This window comes from Podarcis gaigeae (assembly GCF_964106915.1).
Source record: "Podarcis gaigeae genome assembly, chromosome: 15".
Classification (NCBI taxonomy): Eukaryota; Metazoa; Chordata; class Lepidosauria; order Squamata; family Lacertidae; genus Podarcis; species Podarcis gaigeae.
This window is the reverse complement of record NC_139692.1, coordinates 41,847,346-41,868,896: the sequence shown is the minus strand read 5'-3', so window position 1 is coordinate 41,868,896 and position 21,551 is coordinate 41,847,346. Positions and strand designations below refer to the sequence as shown.

General features: G+C 50.5%; 1 protein-coding gene across 1 annotated transcript in view; it reads left to right on the top strand.

Moving 5' to 3' along the window:
* Positions 1-21,551, top strand: part of DOC2B (double C2 domain beta) — a 137,250-nt gene that overhangs the window by 46,500 nt on the left and 69,199 nt on the right. The window contains exon 3 of the mRNA XM_083715238.1: positions 11,853-11,927. Coding sequence (XP_083571364.1) covers positions 11,853-11,927 — 75 coding nt within the window. The remainder of the gene's footprint in view (positions 1-11,852; positions 11,928-21,551) is intronic.

The following is a 21,551-nucleotide window of genomic DNA, read 5'->3' as shown; positions in this document are numbered from 1 at the left end:
TATGGAATTGGTTTTATTTTGCCCAGCGCAACCCAAAGCAGCTTACAGCCAATGGGAACCAACCATTGTAGATATATTGCCAAAAGAATTGGTTTTGTATATGATCTCGGCAGCTGGAATAGTCATAGAATTGCAGGTTTTGAGGGGACCCCAAATATCATTGAGTCCAGCCCCCTGCACCGCAGGAATATTTTGCCCAGTGTGGAATTCGAATCCACAACACTGAGATTAAGAGCCTCGTGGAAAACATCTCCAAATCTTACACTGGGCACTTGGTACGGCTCACTCTGGAACATAGTCACAATGGAGAAAATCACACATAATTGGAGATTTCGACAGACGCTTTTTGTATGATTTGCCATCCCTTTATTTCGTATACAATGGAAGCAGAAGTTTCAACACAACCTGGTGAATCACAAGCCTGGTGGAGCAATACCTGATGATCTGACACCGTCAATAGTCTGTACTTGGACTTTGTTATTTTTCACCCATGTGAAACTGGACTCATTCTGTGTGCCTGTTAGATACCCTGTCAGCCCACAACTTAGCGCGGGGGTTAGATACCGAAGATTGTGCTTCAAGCCCAAATCAGGTACAGTGGTACCTCGGGTTAAGTACTTAATTCGTTCCGGAGGCCTGTTCTTAACTCGAAACTGTTCTTAACCTGAAGCACCACTTTAGCTAATGGGGCCCCTGCTGCCGCTGCGCCACCGGAGCACAATTTCTGTTCTCATCCTGAAGCAAAGTTATTAACCCAAGGTAATATTTCTGGGATGCAGGTGGCGCTGTGGGTTAAAGCCTCAGTGCCTAGGACTTGCCGATCGAAAGGTCGGCAGTTCGAATCCCTGCGGCGGGGTGCGCTCCTGCTGCTCGGTCCCAGCGCCTGCCAACCTAGCAGTTCGAAAGCACCTCCGGGTGCAAGTAGATAAATAGGGACCGCTTACCAGCGGGAAGGTAAACGGCGTTTCCGTGTGCGGCTCGCCAGAGCAGCGATGTCACGCTGGCCACGTGACCCGGAAGTGTCTCCGGACAGCGCTGGCCCCTGGCCTCTTGAGTGAGATGGGCGCACAACCCCAGAGTCTGCCCGTACGGGCAGGGGTACCTTTACCTTTACCTTTAATATTTCTGGGTTAGCGGAGTCTGTAACCTGAAGCGTCTGTAACCTGAGGTACCACTGTACTGATGGTCTGCTTTAGAGTATGAGACAAGTCAAGGAATCACTAAGAGAGTGCCCCACACAAGTGCATTTTACAGTGGTACCTCGGGTTAAGAACTTAATTCATTCTGGAGGTCTGTTCTTAACCTGAAACTGTTCTTAACCTGAAGCACCAGTTTAGCTAATGGGGCCTCCTGTTGCTGCTGTGCCGCCAGAGCACGATTTCTGTTCTCATCCTGAAGCAACGTTCTTAACCTGAAGCACTATTTCTGGGTTAGCAGAGTCTGTAACCTGAAGCGTATGTAACCCGAGATACCATTGTATAGTCAAAACACATTGGGTGGAGCGGCAGCCGAGATTCCCAAAGCCCTTTCTCCTGGACACCAACCCCTTTCCCACCCACTTTTAAATTTTAAAATATATATATATTGCCAAACACTTAAATCTGAACACACACAAGTTAAATAGACGCATATTGTGGGCCCACTGTAATTGTTATGTTCTTTTAAAATTTCGTCTGTTGCTATGTGTTCTCTCTGTGTGGTATGTATTATAAAATGAAATTTAAAAAAATCTTCACCCCTCCCAAAAAGTTTTCTTTTGGGGAGAACCACATCTGTTGAATTTCAACCTGTTTCCAAGCTGTTAGAACGAAGCCAGGCAGAACCTTGCTTCCCATGTAACTGCTAATATTGCCCCTAGTTTTTTGGGGAGGCCTCCTGGTTCCCAGTGCTAATCCCATTCAGAGTAGACCCATTGAAGCCATAGAATCACAGAATTGTAGAGTTTGAAGAGACCCCAAGGGGTCATCTATCCCAACCCCCTGTAATGCAGGAATCTTTCACCCAACTCGGGGCTTGAACCCACGACCTTGAGATTAAGAGTCTCATGCTCTACCAACTGAGCTATGAAAATCTACTCGGGTTCATTACCTTGCCTTCTCTGACTTAGATGGATTTTAATAGTGCTGTACTGTTTTTATTAGCTACATTTTAATAGATTCATTCTTTGAATTGCTTTAATTCTATTAGAGTTCAACTACTTTTCAATGGCGTTAGCTTTTTGTATTTTATCTGTGTTGCTTCAATTTGTGTAAACCGCCTTGAGTCTTGGGGAAAGGCGGAATAATAATAATACTAATAATATCCCCAAGAATCTGATTTGTCTGCGTTTTATGTTCAGAATGTTGAGCCCATCCTTAACCCTTTGCCACCCACCCTGCTCAGAGGAATTGTCTCCATTTCATTCTTCACATGTTTCTTTTCTGTTTTCTTCTCTGTTTTCCCCTCCCCTCCTCGTGGTCATTTCCCTCCCTGCTTCCTTTCTCCATTCTGCCACACTTCCATTTCGTTGTCTCTCGGCCTGGGGGAAACCAGGTACCAAAGGCTGAGTTCCGAAAGGTAAGGCCTGGCTTAGCCACGTGTCTTGTTATTGCACCCTGCGAGACCTAGGCTGGCCCATCTCACACCGCAGCATGAAATCTAGCTGCTCAAGGTGCTTCAAAGAGAATGGGGTGGGTGCAGGAGGTGCTTTGGCTACCGCTTCATAGCTGCCAGTCGCTGTGTCCGGATATTGCTCACAGATGCCGCCTACCTCCCAATTTTGGGGGGATTTGCAGGTCGCAGGCTCGCCAATTTGCTGCTCCAGAGTTGTTGGCACGCACCAGCTGAGCTCATTGCTAGCGGGAGTCACGGTTTCGTGTTTCTTATGCACCCCATTGCCACAGCTTACTCACTCCGGGTTCTAGCCAGTGTTCTTCCTATTCGGAGTAGACCCATTGAAATGAATGGCCCTGGATGATTTAGGCTTGCATTGCTGCATGCATCCCAGTCTCCAAGCTGCGAGAGATTCCTGCGGTTCTGGCACTCCCCCAAAGTTTGGTTTCCTGGGAATGAAGGTCCGTGGGGATTGCGGTGTCTTTAGGATATATGGTTTTATTTACACATCTATACCACCTGAGCTTGCGGCATTGACATCGCAAGAGATCTTGTCTCCCTATTAGGGTTCCAGGGACGCCCCAAACTCAGCTTTAGGTCCAGCACAGAGCAAGACATCCCCACCTTCCAGCATCAACCAACACACACACACACACACACACACACACACACACACACACACAGCCTGTTGTTCTCCATTCTAGGAGAATGGCGGTTTGGAAAACACCCATCCATTTGTCTCCATGGCAACAGAGCAACCTCTTTAGACATGTAAATGGTGGTACTTAACTGGCCAGCTAAGGCCATCATCTCACAAAGGAACTTGGCTGACCGGTTCAGTGGCTCTTCTACTTGATTCTAAACATCACATACATAGGATCACAAGCCTCGAAGGGGCCCACAGATACAATCCAGACTGACCCTCCAAACCTATAACAATTCATTTCAGTGTTCTACTCTGAGTAGAACTTAGTTGGAGACAGTGTTTCTGCTTCCTTTTTGGGTCTCGCTGTCTGCCCCTGCCAGCAGTCCAGCCTCTGCATTGTGTACTAACTGGAGCTTCCAAGCGCAGTCCGAGCAAGAGCACATTGCAGTAACCCAGCCTCAAAGTTTATATTCCCCTGCTCATCCACCACAGAGCTTGTGGTGGTGAACCTGGATCTCCATCCCTCTTTTAAGTCCCCACAACGACCCTGTGAGGTGGGCTAGACTGAGAAAGGAAGACCGGCTCATGGTCACTCGGTGGGCCTCAAGGGATTTGGTTTGGTTTTCCGCACCTAGTCTGAGACTCTAACCATTGTACCATCCTGCTCCGGAATGATCGTGTGAAAATAATGATAAGCCAGTGTGGTGCAGTGGTTAGAGTGTCAGACTAGGACCGTGGAAGCCCAGGGTTCAAATCACTGCTCAGCCATGAAGCTCACTGGGTGACCTTGGGCCGCTCACTGTCTCTCAGCCTAACTCACCAGAATAACTGGAGCGTCCCGACCAGAAAGAGACAAGGCAATCGAAACCAAGAATGGCTTTCTCAGGTCATCTGTGCAAACTTGGGGAAACGGCCTCACTGTTCTCTGCTGGTCCAGGAGCCCCTGGAAATGTGTGGCCTCCCCTTTCTCTGGACCACGGACTCTGCTCTCACAACCACCTCCCTCGCTTTGTGGCGTTATTGTGGGAAGCGTTGTCATGCATTCGTTTAGGAAAGGCATGGCCAAACTTGGCCCTCCAGATGTTTTGGGACTACAACTCTCATCATCCCTGACCACTGGTCCTGTTACCTAGGGATGATGGAATTTGTAGTCCCCAAACATCTGGAGGGCCAAGTTTGGCCATGCCTGGTTTAGGACAAATGCAGCCCAAATATTATCACTGTAGCCACGGTGTGTTGCAAAACAGTCCGTCTGTCACAAAATGTGCATTGCTGTTTTGCAGAGTAACAGTGAGAACAGGAGGCAGGTCTCTGCTCTCAAACTGCACACAATCTGAATTTTGACAATTGTTCTCCTTCCTCCCACCCCACCCCCCAACAAAAAAAACAGAGGGCTAAAAAGCAGGTAAGTGACTATGAGTGCCTGAAGTCCTAACCCCCACCTGAGAATAAGCTCCATTGAATTCAATGGGGCTTACTTCTGACTAGACATAGAATCACAGCCTAATCCAACCGAGCTTAGACCACTGAGCTGCTTTTATCCCATGCTTCTTGGCTATTTTTTTTTTTTTAATGTTTTAATGAAGAAATGTCTTATTGTTTGTTTACCGTTGCATTTTAAATGTGCAAACAACCGTGATGCATTTCTTATGGATGGTGTATGTGTGTGTTAAGATAAACGCGATGCATTTTTTAAATACGGTACTTGAGGGTACTAACAGCAGGTGCTGTGATCAGTTAGAGGATTACTTTGGTTTTGCTTCATTTGAGAGGTGGGGGCAGAGAGGGTTAAGTCAAAGACTGCATGGAAGGGAAGGGGTGGGAGTGAATTTGAAAGATGAAGGTCTCTCTCTCTCTCTCTCTCTCTCTCTCTCTCTCTCTCTCTCTCTCTCTCGGCTTTTGGGTATGGCTCCATAGCCAAAGGGACGCAGGTGGCGCTGTGGGTTAAAGCCTCAGCGCCTAGGACTTGCCGATCGAAAGGTCGGTGGTTCGAATCCCTGCGGCGGGGTGCGCTCCCGCTGCTCGGTCCCAGCGCCTGCCAACCTAGCAGTTCGAAAGCACCTCCGGGTGCAAGTAGATAAATAGGGACCGCTCACCAGCGGGAAGGTAAACGGCGTTTCCGTGTGCTGTGCTGGCTCGCCAGATGCAGCTTGTCACGCTAGCCACGTGACCCGGAAGTGTCTCCGGACAGCGCTGGCCCCTGGCCTCTTGAGTGAGATGGGCGCACAACCCCAGAGTCTGTCAAGACTGGCCCGTACGGGCAGGGGTACCTTTACCTTTTACCATAGCCAAAAGGGACACGGGTGGCGCTGTGGGTTAAACCACAGAGCCTAGGACTTGCTGATCAGAAGGTCGGCGGTTCGAATCCCCATGACGGGGTAAGCTCCCGTTGCTTGGTCCCTGCTCCTGCCCACCTAGCAGTTCAAAAGCATGTCAAAGTGCAAGTAGATAAATAGATACCGCTCCAGCGGGAAGGTAAATGGCATTTCTGTGCGTTGCTCTGGTTCGCCAGAAGCGGCTTAGTCATGCTGGCCACATGACCCGGAAGCTGTACGCCGACTCCCTCGGCCAGTAAAGCGAGATGAGCGCCGCAACCCCAGAGTCGGCCACGCCTGGACCTAATGGTCAGGGGTCCCTTTACCTTACCATAGCCAAAACCGCTTGCTTTTCATGGATGCTGGAGGTCACCTAATGTTCCTGGAAGTTAAGCTGGCAACAGATTTTAGTCAGGGGTCTTTCGCAGCCCACCTGGGAGATGTTAAAGATTAAACCTGGGACTTTCTGCAAATCAGATGCTCTGCCAATAAGCTGCCAATTTGCCTCTATTGTGGGGATGTTTCAAATGCCCCCCCATTCTTGCCAGTTGTGTGGGGTTTTTGTCTGCCTGTGTTTTTTTCAAGGACATTGACAGGACTATGCTAGAGACTTCTTTCTGTTAATTTGTGCAGAATCCAGACAGATCATCTAGCACAGGGCAAATCCTTGGGGCTGCAGTGCCTGTTCTGGAGGCTGACATTTTAAAAGCCTTCAATATTTCAACAGCGCCTGGGAACTTTCCCCCCATATATTCTTAAAAAATAAAAATCAGCTCAGCTTTCCATTCTCCTTTTGATCTTCCCTCCAATCATTTTAATCTCTGGCTGTCTAATATCGATTTAGAAATCCCACCTGCATTCTGAAGCCACCCAAATCCACTGGGGGAACCTCCAGAGATTCTTTTCATTGTGCATTTGGGACGATTTGTGCTCACAATGTTATCAGGGCAGCTGGACACAATCTCACTTCCAATACTATCCCAGCCTGCAAACGTTTTGGGGCGGACAGACTGCTTTGTTCCCGATCGGCTCATGCCCCGTAAAGCCCCCTGTGACTTTTCATATCATAAATGTTATACCTTGGCTTGTGTCAAACCAAATTCTGTTAGAGTTAGTCCCATTTGAGTGAATGTAGCCAAGTTACTCATGTCCATTCATTTCAATGGGTCTGCTCTGAAAGTTGGTACACACAAATCCATTACTTTAGGGGAAATGGCTTGCAAAAAGAAGCATCTATTAGCAGAAACATGCCCTAAAATGCTAATGCATTTTCATGAGGACTAGAATAGGGGTGAATTTTAGGGTGAATTTCATTAGGAATTTGCATTTTAGGGAAAATTGCTACTAATAGGTGGTGCTTCTTTTTTGCAAAGCAATTTCCCCTAATATAATCTGCTTTCATTATATATAGATAGATGATAGATGATAGATAGATGATAGATAGATAGATGATAGATAGATAGATGATAGATAGATAGATAGATAGATAGATGATAGATGATAGATAGATAGATATAGATGATATAGATGATATTGATAGATTAGATAGATAGATAGATAGATAGATAGATAGAGATAGATAGATAGAGATAGATAGAGATATAGATAGATAGATAGATAGATAGATAGATAGATAGATAGATAGATGATAGGTCTATCTATCTATCTATCTATTTATCTATCTATCTATCTATCTATCTGATAGATATAGATAGATAGATAGATATAGATAGATAGATAAATATAATGATATAATAGATATGGATATAGATATAGATAATTTCTCACATTAACAGCATGCTTTTTCCCTCCAAGAAGTTCAAGATGGTGTGCATAGTTTCCCCCTCCCCATTTTATCTCCACAACAACCCTCTCAGGTAGGCCAGGCTGAGAGAGGCAGTAACTGGCCCAGTGAGCTTCATGGCTGAGTGAAGGATTTGAACCCAGGTCTCAGTCCAGCACTCTAATAACTGCTCCACACAGCCACCAATTAACGCACACTTTACCCCAGTGAAGTCTCCTAATGACTCTCAGAACCCCTTGACAAACTACAGTTCCCAGGATTATTGGGGGGGGGGCTGGAGCAGTGGGTGTTTAAAGTGGCACATTCTGTTTCTGAATGCATAATGCTGGTGCAGCCTTCGCCTCTTTCATGCTATAATTAAAGTAGGGGGCTTTTCAATGGCTCCGTCAGGTGGCCAGAAATGACATCAGGGGGACACACATGCATACACACACACACACACACACACACACACACACACACAAAGAAACAACACCGTCAATCCATTTACCCCTCCCACGTCATTTCAGAAAGGCCCGTTATGGCTTCCTTAGAAGGTAATTCAATTGCAGCAAAATCAAATTGCTACGCAGGGTCTATTTCATGGTTGTTTTCTGGGAGGGAGAAAGAGGCGGCTTTTATGAGCATCTACACACACACACACAAAACCACATTGCAGACTCTCAGGTTGTGCAATCAAGCAAAAAGCTCTGCTGAGCAGGTGAAGCCTAGGAAAAGAGAGAGAGAGAATGAGAATTTTTTTTCTGACATAGCCAACCATTTTCAGAGAGTCAAAAGGCCAAAAGAATGGGAGGGGACGCCTCCGTTCTTGCCCTGTTGTTGTTGTCGTTTAGTCGTGTCCGACTCTTCGTGACCCCCTGGACCAGAGCACGCCAGGCACTCCTGTCTTCTACTGCCTCCCGCAGTTTGGTCAAACTCATGCTGGTAGCTTCAAGAACACTGTCCAACCATCTCGTCCTCTGTCGTCCCCTTCTCCTTGTGCCCTCCATCTTTCCCAACATCAGGGTTTTTTCCAGGGAGTCTGCTCTTCTCATGAGGTGGCCAAAGTCTTGGAGCCTCAGCTTCAGGATCTGTCCTTCCAGTGAGCACTCAGGGCTGATTTCCTTCAGAATGGAGAGGTTTGATCTTCTTGCAGTCCATGGAACTCTCAAGAGTCTCCTCCAGCACCAGAATTCAAAAGCATCAATTCTTTGGCAATCAGCCTTCTTTATGGTCCAGCTCTCACTTCCATACATCACTACTGGGAAAACCATAGCTTTAACTATACAGACCATAGCTTTAACTATAGGTGTCTTTTAATTTCGTGGCTGCTGTCACCATCTGCAGTTATCATGGAGCCCATGTTCTTGCCCTATCATGGCCCATATTTCCTTGCTATCATGTTAGGGCAGCTCAGAGGGGGAAATGGCCAAGGGCGCCCATTCAAGTCTCTTTCTTGGCCACTCTCTTTTCTCTCTCGTTCTCACGCTGCCACCCCTTCTTTCTCCTCCCCTCCTCCCCAGCCACATGAAATTAGGCCAGAGGACTGCATGAAATTAGACCTTCGGGCCACAGGTTCACCTGCCGTAATGGTGGATATCCATTGGCAGATGAGACTGCAACAAAGTGGTGCAGCGTGCAGCACTCCTGTTTACAGCTCCATTCTGTCAGCCATGCCCTCTTCCAAAGTACTTCAGTCACCATTGTGTAGGCCAGGGGTCAGCAAACTTTTTTAGCAGGGGGCTGGTCCACCATCCCTCAGACCTTGTGGGGGCCCCCCGAACTATATTTTGGAGTGCGGGGGGGAGAATGAATTCCTATGCCCTACAAATAACCCAGAGATGCATTTTAAATAAAAGGACACATTCGACTCATGTAAAAACACGCTGATTCCTGGACCGTCTGAGGGCCGGATTAAGAAGACGATTGGGCCGGATCCGGCCCCCAGGGCCTTTGTTTGCCTACCCATGGTATAGGCACTGCACATGTTCTGTTTTTTGAGGGGGCTTCTAGACATCTCGACCTCACCACCGCCAATTCTTATCTACCCTTTCATGGAGGGATATTGGCGAAAGGGCAGTTTAAGGAGGATATCGACAAGCTGGAAGATGTGCAGAAGAGGGAAACCAGGGTGATCAAGGGTCTGGAAGCCAAGCCTTATGAGGAACGGTTGAGGAATCTGGTTATGTTTAGCCTGGGAAAGAGGAAATATGAGAGCCATCTTCAAATATCTAGAGAGCTGCCACATGGAATAATAATAATAATAATAATAATAATAATAATAATAATAATAATAAATTTTATTTATACCCCGCCCTTCCCAGTTCAAAAACCAGGCTCAGGGCGGCTAACAACAAATTTAAAACACTTAATTATAAAAGCAGCATAAAATACAGTATAAAAACATGAATAACAATAAAATTCAAAAATCAATTTTGGGGAAATAAGCTTTAGATAATCCCCAGGGCTAGCTGGCTGAATTGGTTCTACTTGGGCCAGCGAGGAGGCCAGGGGAGAATTAACTGTGGGGTTTCAGAGCAGGTAATCTTCATAAAAGGGGAGGGGGGAGGGAAGAGAAGGGAAATAAAAGATCAGGCTGAATTCAGATTAAAAACCAGGCGGAATAGCTCTGTCTTACAGGCTCGACGGAAGGAGGTTAAATCCTGAAGGGCCCTGGTCTCGTGGGACAGAGCATTCCACCAGGTCGGAGCCATCACTAAGAAGGCCCTGGCCCTGGTGGAGGATAGTCTGACTTCCTTAGGGCCCGGGACCTCTTAGCTATGGTTATTCATGGACCTTAAGGTCCTCTGCGGGGCAGACCAGGAGAGGCAATCCCATAAATACAAGAACCCTAAGCCACAAAGAAGATGGAGCAAGCTTGTTTTCTCCTGCTCTGGAGGATTGGACCTGAACCAATGGATTCAAACAAGGTGACCCCCAGGTTCCCTTCCAACTCTGCAATGCTATGATTCTTTGATTCCTCTTCCACCCCTTGAATCCAACACAACAGCCCTGGCTTTTGTTATTCTGCTGCCTCTGCTTAATCAGGTACACCCACCCCCTCTTGGGACCCTGCAGTCGTGTGGCAACAAAAGGAGCATGTTTGCACATAAGCAATTATCAAAAATGCCAGAGCCCCGTAATTTGGTACCTCGAGAAACTGCTCAGTTACTTAAGCTGAGAATTAATTGTGAGTTGGAAGGAACCTAGAATTAGCTGCCAGAACAACAGCAAGGCTGTAATTAATTATCTAGGTGGTTTATTGGATTCTACCCAGAATCGTGCTTTGGAGAACAGTGATGGATCGCAGGTTTCCATCCACAACTGGGAGAACCCAGGATGCCGTTTCCGGGCTTCTTTGAAATGTGGCTGCTTTGCCCATTCTTCTGCAGCTCTCGGTAACCTTGGCCTGGCTTGGAAGGAAGCGACTCGCGAGTAGAGCATCTGCTTTGCGTGCAGAAGGTCCTGGGTTCAATCTCTTCATTTCTCCAGGCGGGGCTTGGACTGCCCATCGCCAGACACCCTGGAGCAGGGGTCAGCAAACTTCTTCAGCAGGGGGCCGGTCCACTGTCCCTCAGACCTTGTGGGGGGCCGGACTATATTTTGGGGGGGGAAATATATGAACGAATTCCTATGCCCCCAAAATACAGTGGCACCTCTGTATGTGAACGGGATCTGTTCCGAAGCCCCGTTCGCATCCTGAGTAGAACGTAAGACGGGTCTGTGCATGCGTGGGTCGCGTTTTGCTGCTTCTGCGCATGCGCGTGACGTCGTTTTGAGCGCATGCGCGAGTGCCAAAACCCGGAAGTAATGCACTTCGTTAGTTCCGGGTCGCCACAGAGCGTAACTTGAAAATGCTCAACCTGAAGCACATTTAACCCGAGGTATGACTGTAACCCAGAGATGCATTTTAATTAAAAGGACACATTCTACTCATGTAAAAACACACAGATTCCTGGACCATCTGCGGGCCGGATTGAGAAGGCGATTGGGCCGGATCTGGCCCCTGGGCCTTAATTTGCCTACCCACGCCCTGGAGAGTCACTGCCACTCAGTGTAGACAAAACTGAACTGCATGGACCAATGGTCTGGCTTGGTATATGCCAAGTCAACTCCTTTTATTGCAGTCGATGACCAGTATCAAAACAAAACACCCATTACAAAATGTAAAAGCTCCAGGCAGAATAAAATAATTTATATTAAAAAAGCACATATACATGAAAGAGCAGTTCTGCATGGACATTTATCTGTCAGAAAGGAAACCCTTCTGGCCTAGGAGCGTCAATATGTTATACTAATCCTGGGTGCTAATCACTGGATGTCGTGTTTTAATAGATGCTGCACAAAATTTGGCCACCCATTGTCTTATTCCGGGATTGTTGTCTAGGAGCAGCAGAGTGGCAAGAAACCAAAGTGAGGGGATGCGTGTTTATTATTATTATTTTTTATTTGCAGGAATTCCCCCTTTATAACCTGACATTCTCTCTCCCTTCTCTCTTTCTGTATCTTTTTAAAGGGACTGAAGCCCATGGATCACAACGGACTCTCGGACCCATATGTGAAACTACACCTGCTTCCTGGTGCCAGCAAGGTAGGGCATGGCCCCCTTTTTATCTGGGGGGGTGTCTCTGTGAGCACTCAAGCATTCTCACCTCACAAACACCCCCGGTGCCCACTCAATTTTTAATTAAAATAAATTAAGATTGGGAAGTTGAGGGGGCTTACCTGCTTTTGGGAAGGACTGCCTGGTGTGTGTGGTTTTTTTTTGGGGGGGGTCTATCTGTGAATGCATTTTGCCTCTTAATTTGGGGGCGGGGGTGTTCCAAGAACCTCCACCTTTTCTTCTGGGAAATGGGTATATTTGTGGTGCTCGCGACACTTTCTTAGTGTGCTGGACCCGGGGGTAAGGTACCGTGGGCGTAAGCGGAGTCCACACGAAGAGGGGCGAGGTCCGAGGCGGAGAGCCGGGCGGGGAACAGGAACGCTGGAACAGGAGGCCGAACAGGGAACAGGAACACCGGATGGTCAGGAACAGGAGGCCGAGCAGGGATCAGGAACACAGGAAGGTCCGAAGCCAACAACGACGTTGCTCCCGAAACCTGGGGCCGGGCTGACTGGGCTTTTATCCTCTTCTAAGGCCAGGGGCGGTCCCGGCCCCCAGGAGCCCCGCCTCCTCTGACCTTAAGGCGAGCACTCCTCCTGGGAGCAACCAGTTCCCTTCGCCTCTCTGCCCTAAGCCTCTGCAGATCAGGAGAGGCTGAAGGGTTACTGGGCCCTGGAGGAGGCTCACCGGTAGCCACTGAGTCCTCAAGCCCCTCTGGGGCCAGAAGGGTTTCACCTGGGGCCAGCTCCTGGTGCTCTGCCACAGGTGCAGGCTCTTCAGCATCTAGGCCTTGCCCCAGTTCAGCCGGCCCTGGAGGCGGGGACTCCTGTGCCAGCTGGGATTCCTCTGGTTCGTCCTCTGAATCGGAATCCCAGGCCATCACACTTAGTTTTCCAAATGCACGTGAATTTTTGGGAGTGGGGTAGGTTTTTGCAGGAGCAGACTGGGGGTGTGAGATCCCCCCCCCCCATGCAGCAGGTCTTTCTAGGAGTAGCTGGAAAGGTGCCGCAAGCCATTGGAAAGTTGTGAGGCTCTCTCTGGCCTGCAGTCTTAACTAGGGTCCAATAACAACGAAAACAATAAAGGTAAAGGTAATGGGATTACCTAACCATTAGGTCCAGTTGTGGCCGACTCTGGGGTTGCGGAGCTCATCTCGCTTTATTGGCCGAGGGAGCCGGCGTACAGCTTCAGGGTCATGTGGCCAGCAGGACTAAGCCGCTTCTGGCGAAGCAGAGCAGCGCACGGAAACCCCGTTTACCTTCCCACTGGAGTGGTACCTATTTATCTACTTGCACTTTGATGTGCTTTCAAACTGCTAGGTTGGCAGGAGCAGGGACCGAGCAATGGGAGCTCACCCCGTCGCAGGGATTCGAACCGCCGACCTTCTGATCAGCAAGTCCTAGGCTCTTTGGTTTAACCCACAGCGCCACCCGCGTCCCAACGAAAACAATAGTTTTACCATATTTTGAAATGGCTTTAAAATGCTTCATAGGAAGTGATTCTTCAATGAAATGGTTGTTGTTTATACTAATAATTATATCCAACCGCATTCTAATCTGAGTAGACCCACACACAAACACCCCAGGATTACTAGACCCAAGTTAAGTTGTGCCCACCAATTTCTCTGGGTCTGCTCTGTGAAACGGTGGTCCGAAAGCTAAACAGACGAGTATTGACTTTCAGGGGCTTCCAAGCAGATGGTATATTCGTGTGTTTGTGTGCCTGAGATACTAATCTCTTCCCACCTCCCTCGATTCTTAGAAAACATGGCGGATTTTTCAGGTCACATTGCAAAGAAGCCAGGGAGCCCCAGTGCTTTGCAAGCTAATTGATAAATGATTGTGGAATTACGTTTTGGGGAGGGCGCTGTCAAGGTCGAGGCATGGAGAAGAAAGAAAAACTATAAATAACCCTGGTGGAGTGAAGGGGAAGCAGGGCAGCAGGGTGGGGGTGGGGAGACAGTCTGCGTATGCCGGGAGTCGCCAATTTAGCTCCCTCCAGATGTTGCTGGACTCTAATTCCCAGCACCCACAGCAGCCAGCATTGGTCAGGGATGATGAGAGTTGCTATCCAGAAACATCTGGAAGGCCAGAGGTTCCCCACCCCTGATTAAAAGATCCCAACCCAGTCTTTCTTCCACCAGATGCTCTCCAGATGTTGGACTCCAATTCCCATCATCCATGCATGGATGATGGGAGCTGGAGTCCAGTAGCTATTGACAAACCTAGACAGCATCTTAAAAAGCAGAGACCTCACCTTGCCAACAAAAGTCCGTATAGTTCAAGCTATGGTAGTGATGTACGGAAGTGAGAGATGGATCATAAAGAAGGCTGAATGCCGAAGAATGGATGCTTTTGAATTATGGTCTGGAGGAGACTCTTGAGAGTCCCATGGACTGCAAGAAGATCAAACCTATCCATTCTTAAGGAAATCAGCCCTGAGTGCTCACTGGAAGGACAGATCCTGAAGCTGAGGCTCCAAGACTTTGGCCACCTCATGAGAAGAGCAGACTCCCTGGAAAAGACCCTGATGCTGGGAAAGATGGAGGGCACAAGGAGAAGGGGACGACAGAGGACGAGATGGTGGGACAGTGTTCTCAAAGCTACCAGCATGAGTTTGACCAAACTGAAGGCAGTGGAAGACAGGAGTGTCTGGCGTGCTCTGGTCCAGGGGGTCACGAAGAGGCGAACACAACTAAACGACTAAACAACAACAAGAACAGCAGCTATGCTCTGCCTGCATAGTTGGAGGCAGCAATGCTCCTGAATGTCCGTTGCTGGACCCCAAAGGAGGGAAGAGTAATCTTCTTCTTGAACCCTCATTGCAGGTTTCTCCCAGGCAGCAAATTGGCCATTGTGAGAAGAGGGTGCTGGACGAGATGAGTTATTGGACTGATCCAGCAAGCTCTTCTTTATGTGCTTAGGTTCTTAACTTGGATGGTTTTATAAGAGGATTACCTGGGACTGCCTGCCATTCCTCATGCTGTAGCTGACGTGGCCACCTACTGGTGGCCGTGTGAACTGCAGAGCCTGACGACACGTTACATTTCTATTTATATAGGGAGAAATGTACTTGAAAATTTGTGCAGATCTTCATCCGTCCCGACTGTAGCTTTGAACCAAATGTCGCCCGTGACTTTAGGAAGCTCCTTGACAGAGGAAGCTATCCTTCCTTGTACCAAGAGTGGAATCTTTTATTGCTCCTGCTATTAACCTGACATGCTAAATGCCCCCCAGTTTCCCCACTAATGCAGCCCTCACCAAGTAAAGATGATAAATGTAAGCCGCTGCCGAAAAATGTTCAGTGGACAAGTTCTTATACATTGATTTCATCAGAGCTCGTTACCTTGAAAAGTGGCCCGGTCGGGGAGAATGAACTGTCTCGCTTTACATCCAATTAGAGTGGAAATTGGATCTCTGTCCGGTTGTCCTCCTGATGCGGCAAATAAATGGGGAAGCCCTACCTGGAGGAGGGACCCGTGGGCCGCTTCCCCTACTGCTGCCCCTCCTTGGGAAATGATGCATCCATCTCCACTCTTGATGGAAGCTGACCTGTCTCAGGCCGGAAAGATCGGAATTAAATAAATTCTGTTGAGAGCTATCTGTCAGGATTCAGGGCCTGAAAGGGGAAGAAGAAGACGGATGAGGTGCAGGGAAGAGGGAGAGATTGAAAATGCGACTTGACTCAGAATCAATGACCGCTTCTCCCCTCGGGTTGTGCTTTGATGGCAAAGGGAGACTTCCTGGTGGATGAGCAAGGTTACCAGCTACCGAAGGACTTTTCATTTCTGTTTTAAGTAAATGAGGCTGTTGGCGGGGATTGGTGTAGTTACATCAGGGCTGGGGAGACATTTCTGCAGCCCATAGAAGCCAAGGAGGTATGGGCACAGGGGCAGTTGAAGAGCTTCAGCCCCAGCTTCCATCTGTTGCAGCTGTGCATAGAAATCCGCTCCACTTCCCAGTGGGGAGGAGTTGCGGTGGACCACCCACCAACTCCCCACGGGGGGCGGGGGACTCTGTCCCCCGTTGCCTGGGGGATCCCAGCCACGTCAGAGCCTGGCCCTGGGGGGGGGGCGTGGCTGGGGCTGTTTAAACAGAGAAGCGAGCCAGAGGACATCCTCTTTGGCTCGCATCCTCAATCACCCGCCCTCCCTCCCTATTTTGCAGGTTAGGCAACGGCCTTGCTATGGACTTTGGTTGGTCGCCTTGGTTGTCCGAGGGGCCTGGTAGGAATTTTTCCACTTGGCAAATTGGCACTGGCCACTTGGTTTTTGCCTACCTCGTAGCAATCACCACAACTTTGTTAGGGTTGGGGTTAGGCATTGTTTGACCTTGGGGGGGGGGAGGGGAGGTGTGGCCTTCACCTGCCCCTCCATGCTTAAGGGTATTCCGTTAAAGGAATCCGGGGGTGTTGATCTAGTCTGAAGCCCGGCTGGGGGGCTAAGGCCTTGACACGACCCCAATGGGAACACCAGGGGGAGCTTGAGTTGGTTCACATCGACAGGGCTCCCTCTACCGGTGGCTTACCCTTACTGGACTTCCTGCACAATGGGCAGGAGTCAGATATAGTCAGGTCCAATCCATGCCTAAGCCAATACCACTCACATTCTGTAATTTCAAAAAAGTTGTGGCCAAAATTTGCGCAATAGCATAAACCTAGTATCCGTGTCCTTGTGTGAGTTCTTCCCAACGAGGGGGTGGCTGCGGGGTCTCGACACACAATTGCATCTCCAGTCAATGAAGCATATGTGTCAGGGGTTCAGAAGGAGAGACACAGGAGGGGGAGCAAATGGAGAGTGAGGAGGAGGAGTACGAGGGGGGCGCAGGCAGTGACAGTGGCCAGAGTTATTCCACAAGCCTCTCTAGCGAATCGGAGGACTCACAGAAGGGAGCGCCGGTGGCCAGAGCAAGGGAGATTCCAAGGGAGAAACCTCAAGAGGGAGGGGCCAGCGGGGAGTCTCTGAACAGCAGCTGGAGATCAGGGCCAGCGTCTCCACCAGAGCGCAGTGGGGAGGGGGAGTCCCAGGAGTCGGGACCAGTGTCCTCACCACCAGAGGGAGGAGAGGAGTCAGGTTTGGCAACACCCACATCAGGAAGCGGGGAAACGGTCAGAAGGAAAGTCACCGGCTGGGCGCGCGCGCCAAGTTCAAATGTACAGGAGCGCGGCACAGCGGGGAGCCCGGGAAGGGAGCCAGGTCCTAAAGCCCGCCGGAGGGAGGGGCAAGACTCAGGAGGCTCCGCGTCAGAGGAGTCCAGGAAGGAGGGAACCCCAGAGGGCAGAAGGACCCAACGCAGGAAAGAGCAGCGCAAGAGGTGGAGCCAGGCTAGAATCTTAAACTGGTGTGGGTGGAGCAGTGAGTCAGAGGGGACTTAGCCGGTCTAGCGTTAAGACGTGGGCCTGCGCGCCCAGAGCTTGGAAATGGAAACTAAACTTCAATAAAGACTTTTGTATATAATATCCACTGGGCGTTGGTCCTCTGTGAGCTGGGACCTAGCGGCAGTCCTGACAGTAAGTCCCCTCTCAATTTTCACCAATTTTGCAACCTCGTGGAGTGCGGGAAAGCAGCGAGGGGTGAAGATTGGTGCTTCGCGAGCTCACGAAAAACAGGGAAATGACTACCGAAGAGAGGATAGCGAGTTTGCAAAACGCAGTGACGCAGTTGACTGCAGAAATTGCGGCTTCCAGAAAGAAAGAACAGGAAGCAGCTGCTGCCTGCCAGGATCTGCGAACCAGGTTAGAAGTGCTAACTACACAGAGGCTACCAGCCACCAGACCAGAAGGGATTGGGCTGGGAAACAGAGGAGGGAGCCTGGTATCTCACTTCAATGGGGACCTGCAGGAGTATCCTAACTTCAGAGCAGATGTGATTTATACATTGCAGCTGCTTGACAAAGACTTTAAAAATGAGGGAGAGAAAGTGGGATTTATTATTTCGCATTTGCGGGGGGAGGCAAAATCGTGGCTGCGCAATCTATGGAGAGACAAGGATCCAGCCCTCCAAAATGCGGCTGCCTTCATTAAAGTGATGGATGCGTGTTTTTTATCTGAGATTGATGTGGATATCGCTAGGAGGGAGATTCACGGACTAAGACAAGGTAAAGCCACTGTGAGGCAATATCATGCACGTTTTTTCGGATTGGTGAATGTACTAGCCTGGGAGAAAGAATCGCCTGCCGTCAGAGACCTGTTCTGGGAGGGGTTGAGCGGAGCTGTGAAAGATGAGATCGCAAGGGGGGGAAGACCCCAAACCACCAAGGAAGTGGTGGAACGGGCACTCTCCATTGGGGTTCGGTTGGAAGGACGCCCTTGGGGCAGGGAGGAAGGGCATTTGGGACGCACGCCAGCGAAAGGACTGCCTCCCTTCCCCAAGGAGGCGGCGCGCGCTCGATCCATGCCTCCGCTGGGAGGGGGAGAGGAGCCGATGGAGATAGGTGGTGCTAAGGCTCACTCCACAGTCGGAGCCCTAACTCCGGGAGCAGTCAAGATGAAGCCTCCTAGAGGAACCAGGAAGTGCTACATCTGCGACAGTGCTCAGCATATGGCAAAAGAGTGTCCCCAGCGGTTTCACAAGCATACTGCAGCCGCAGCGACAGTAACAGACGCAATTCAGCAGAGGGAGTCGCAGCAGGAAAACTCCACTGTCTGGCTGGAGATGGCATCTCTGGGGACCAGCCAGACAAGTCAGTGAAGCAATCCCCAGGGATCTTACAGCCCACCGACCCCCTCCCACCCAAACCAGTAGTGCAGCTCACCGCATCCCTTCAGCTCCCCAATGGGCTACTGGTGGAAATTCCCATCACCGTAGACTCGGGGAGCAATGCAGATTTTATAGACATGCAGTTCCTCCAGCAACATGGCATAGCCCTTCTGCCAGCGGCGGTACCTCTGAAAGTCGTCACAGTGGACGGCAGGGAGCTACTGGGAGGGCAAGTGCTACAGCAGACGCCGCCAATGGTGATGCGCATTGGAAACCACCGTGAGGTCATCAGCTTCAACGTCACCCGCCTGTCAGACACGCCCATAGTGTTGGGAATGAGTTGGCTGGATAGGCACAGCCCGGCATTAGCTTGGTACCAGCGGCAACTGACCTTCGGCTCCTCTTACTGCGCAGAACACTGCATCCTGGCGGACTTGGAAGATGAGGGGCACGAGGATGGACCACAGCTGAACTTGGGCATGTTGCAAGCGGTGCCTAACAAATACAAGGAGTTTTTGGAGGTCTTCTGCGAGAAAGAGGCGGATAAGCTGCCACCCCACAGACCCTACGACTGCAAGATCGACCTCCTGCCCGGGGCGACGCTCCCGACGGGGAAACTGTACTCCATGTCTGAGGATGAATTGCAAGAGCTCAGGGAGTTCATAGATCACAACCTGAAGCGGGGATTCATCCGGGAGTCCAAGGCGGCAGGAGGCAGTCCCGTGTTCTTTGTAAAGAAGCGGGACACGCCCCAAAAGAGGCTGGTCGTTGATTTCCGCTTCTTGAACCTCAAGACCAAGCCCTCAGCATTCCCTATGCCCAAGATCGATGACCTGCTGGCGACGGTGAGGAAGGGTCGCATCTTTACCAAGTTGGATCTGCGCGGAGCGTACAATCTCATTCGCGTACGGGAAGGCGACGAGTGGAAAACAACCATGTTTACGCCGCTGGGCACTTATGAATACAGAGTTATGCCTTTTGGATTAAAAAATGGTTCCCACTGCTTTCAAGCCTTCATGCATCATGTCTTGGCGGGTCTCCTCTACAAGAAGTGCGTCTGCTTCCTGGATGACATCCTAATCTTCTCGGAATCGCCGGAGGCTCACGAGAGAGATGTTAGGGAGGTTCTGCAGAGGCTGCGGGAGCACAGGCTGTACGCCAAGCTGGAGAAGTGCCAGTTCGACAAGACGGAGGTGGATTTCTTGGGCTACAAACTGTCCGACAAGGGACTGGCTATGGACGGTGCCAAGGTACGTGCAGTACTGGATTGGAAGAGCCCACGCAATAGGAAGGAAGTACAGAGGTTTGTCGGTTTTGCCAACTTTTATCGCAAGTTCATCAAGGGTTTCGCCATGCAGACAGCGGCCATCACCGACACCCTCAGTTCCAAGAAGAAGAGGTTCATCTGGACGGAGCAGGCAGAGCAGTCCTTTCAGAAGCTCAAGCAGCTCTTCGCTTCCGAAGAGAACCTACTGCACGTAAATCCCAGCAGGCCCATGAGAGTGGAGACGGACGCCTCAGACAGGGCCGTGGGAGCCGTTCTGTTGCAGCAAGACCACCAGGGGGACTGGAGGCCGTGCGCTTTCTACTCCAGAAAACTCAGCAAAGCGGAGCAGAACTACACCATTTGGGACAGGGAGTTGCTGGCCATACATGCAGCCTTCAAGGCGTGGCGGCACTTCCTCGTCGGAGCCAAGCACACGGTGCAGGTCCGCACAGACCATAAGAACTTGGAGTACTGGCGCACGGCGAGGTTCCTGAACCAGCGACACATCCGCTGGGCGGAGTTCTTTGCAGATTTCGACTTCAGAATTGAGTACATCCCAGGAAACAGCAACGTCTTGGCGGACGCGCTGTCCAGAAAACCGCAGTATCTGGAGGCAGAGGCACCGGCGGCGGCCAAGCACATTTTCACACCACAGGCGTGGGCATGCGCGTCAGCCACGGTGGACCTGGACGCGGTGCGCCGCGCGCTGCGAACAGACTCGTTCGCCCGAGCCAAGATGGAGGAGGTGTGCAGTGGCAAGGCGAGGGGCGACGAATTCCAAGTGCGAGACGGCCTGCTCCTACGCAAGGGAGTCCTCTACGTACCAGGAGACAGCCTCCGCGCGAAGGTCCTGCAACAGCTGCACGACGCGCCCAGCGCGGGGCACTTCGGCAAGGAGAAGACGGTGGACTTAGTAGCCAGAGACTTTTGGTGGCCTAAGATGCGGGGGGATGTCGCGGACTATGTCAATAGGTGCGACACCTGCCAAAGGGCTAAGCCTGTGCACCAGCCGCCGGCGGGCCTGTTGGAACCGCTACAGACACCGTTCGTACCGTGGGAGAGGGTAGCCCTGGACTTTGTCACAGATCTACCCAGCTCAAGGGGCAAGACGGCAGTGCTCGTGGTAGTGGACCTGTTCACCAAGATGGCCCACTTCATTCCGTGCGCGAAGGTGGCCACGGCCGAGCAGACCGCTAAGATGTTCATAGACCACGTGTTCAAGGTGCACGGCCTACCACGGTCTATTTTGTCCGACCGGGGGCGCCAGTTCATCTCCAACTTCTGGCAAAAGCTGATGGGATTCCTGAACGTCAAGGTCAGCCTGGCGTCGGCGAGACACCCGCAAACTAACGGGCAGGCGGAAAGGGTCAACGCCATCATGCAGCAGTACCTGAGATGCTACGCGAACCAGCAGCCATCGACCTGGGTGGACTATCTACCGTTGGCCGAGTTTGCCTACAACAACACGAAGCACGGGTCCACGGGGGTGACCCCATTTTTTGCCAACTACGGGAGGCATCCCAGAACCTTCCCGGGTCTGGACACAGTGCGGGAGGGGGAGCCACAGGGAGCAGAGGAAGTGGCAGCGGAGTTGCAGGAGATCCACGAGCAGCTCAGGAGGCAGTTAGAGTTGGCAAAACAGGCTTAC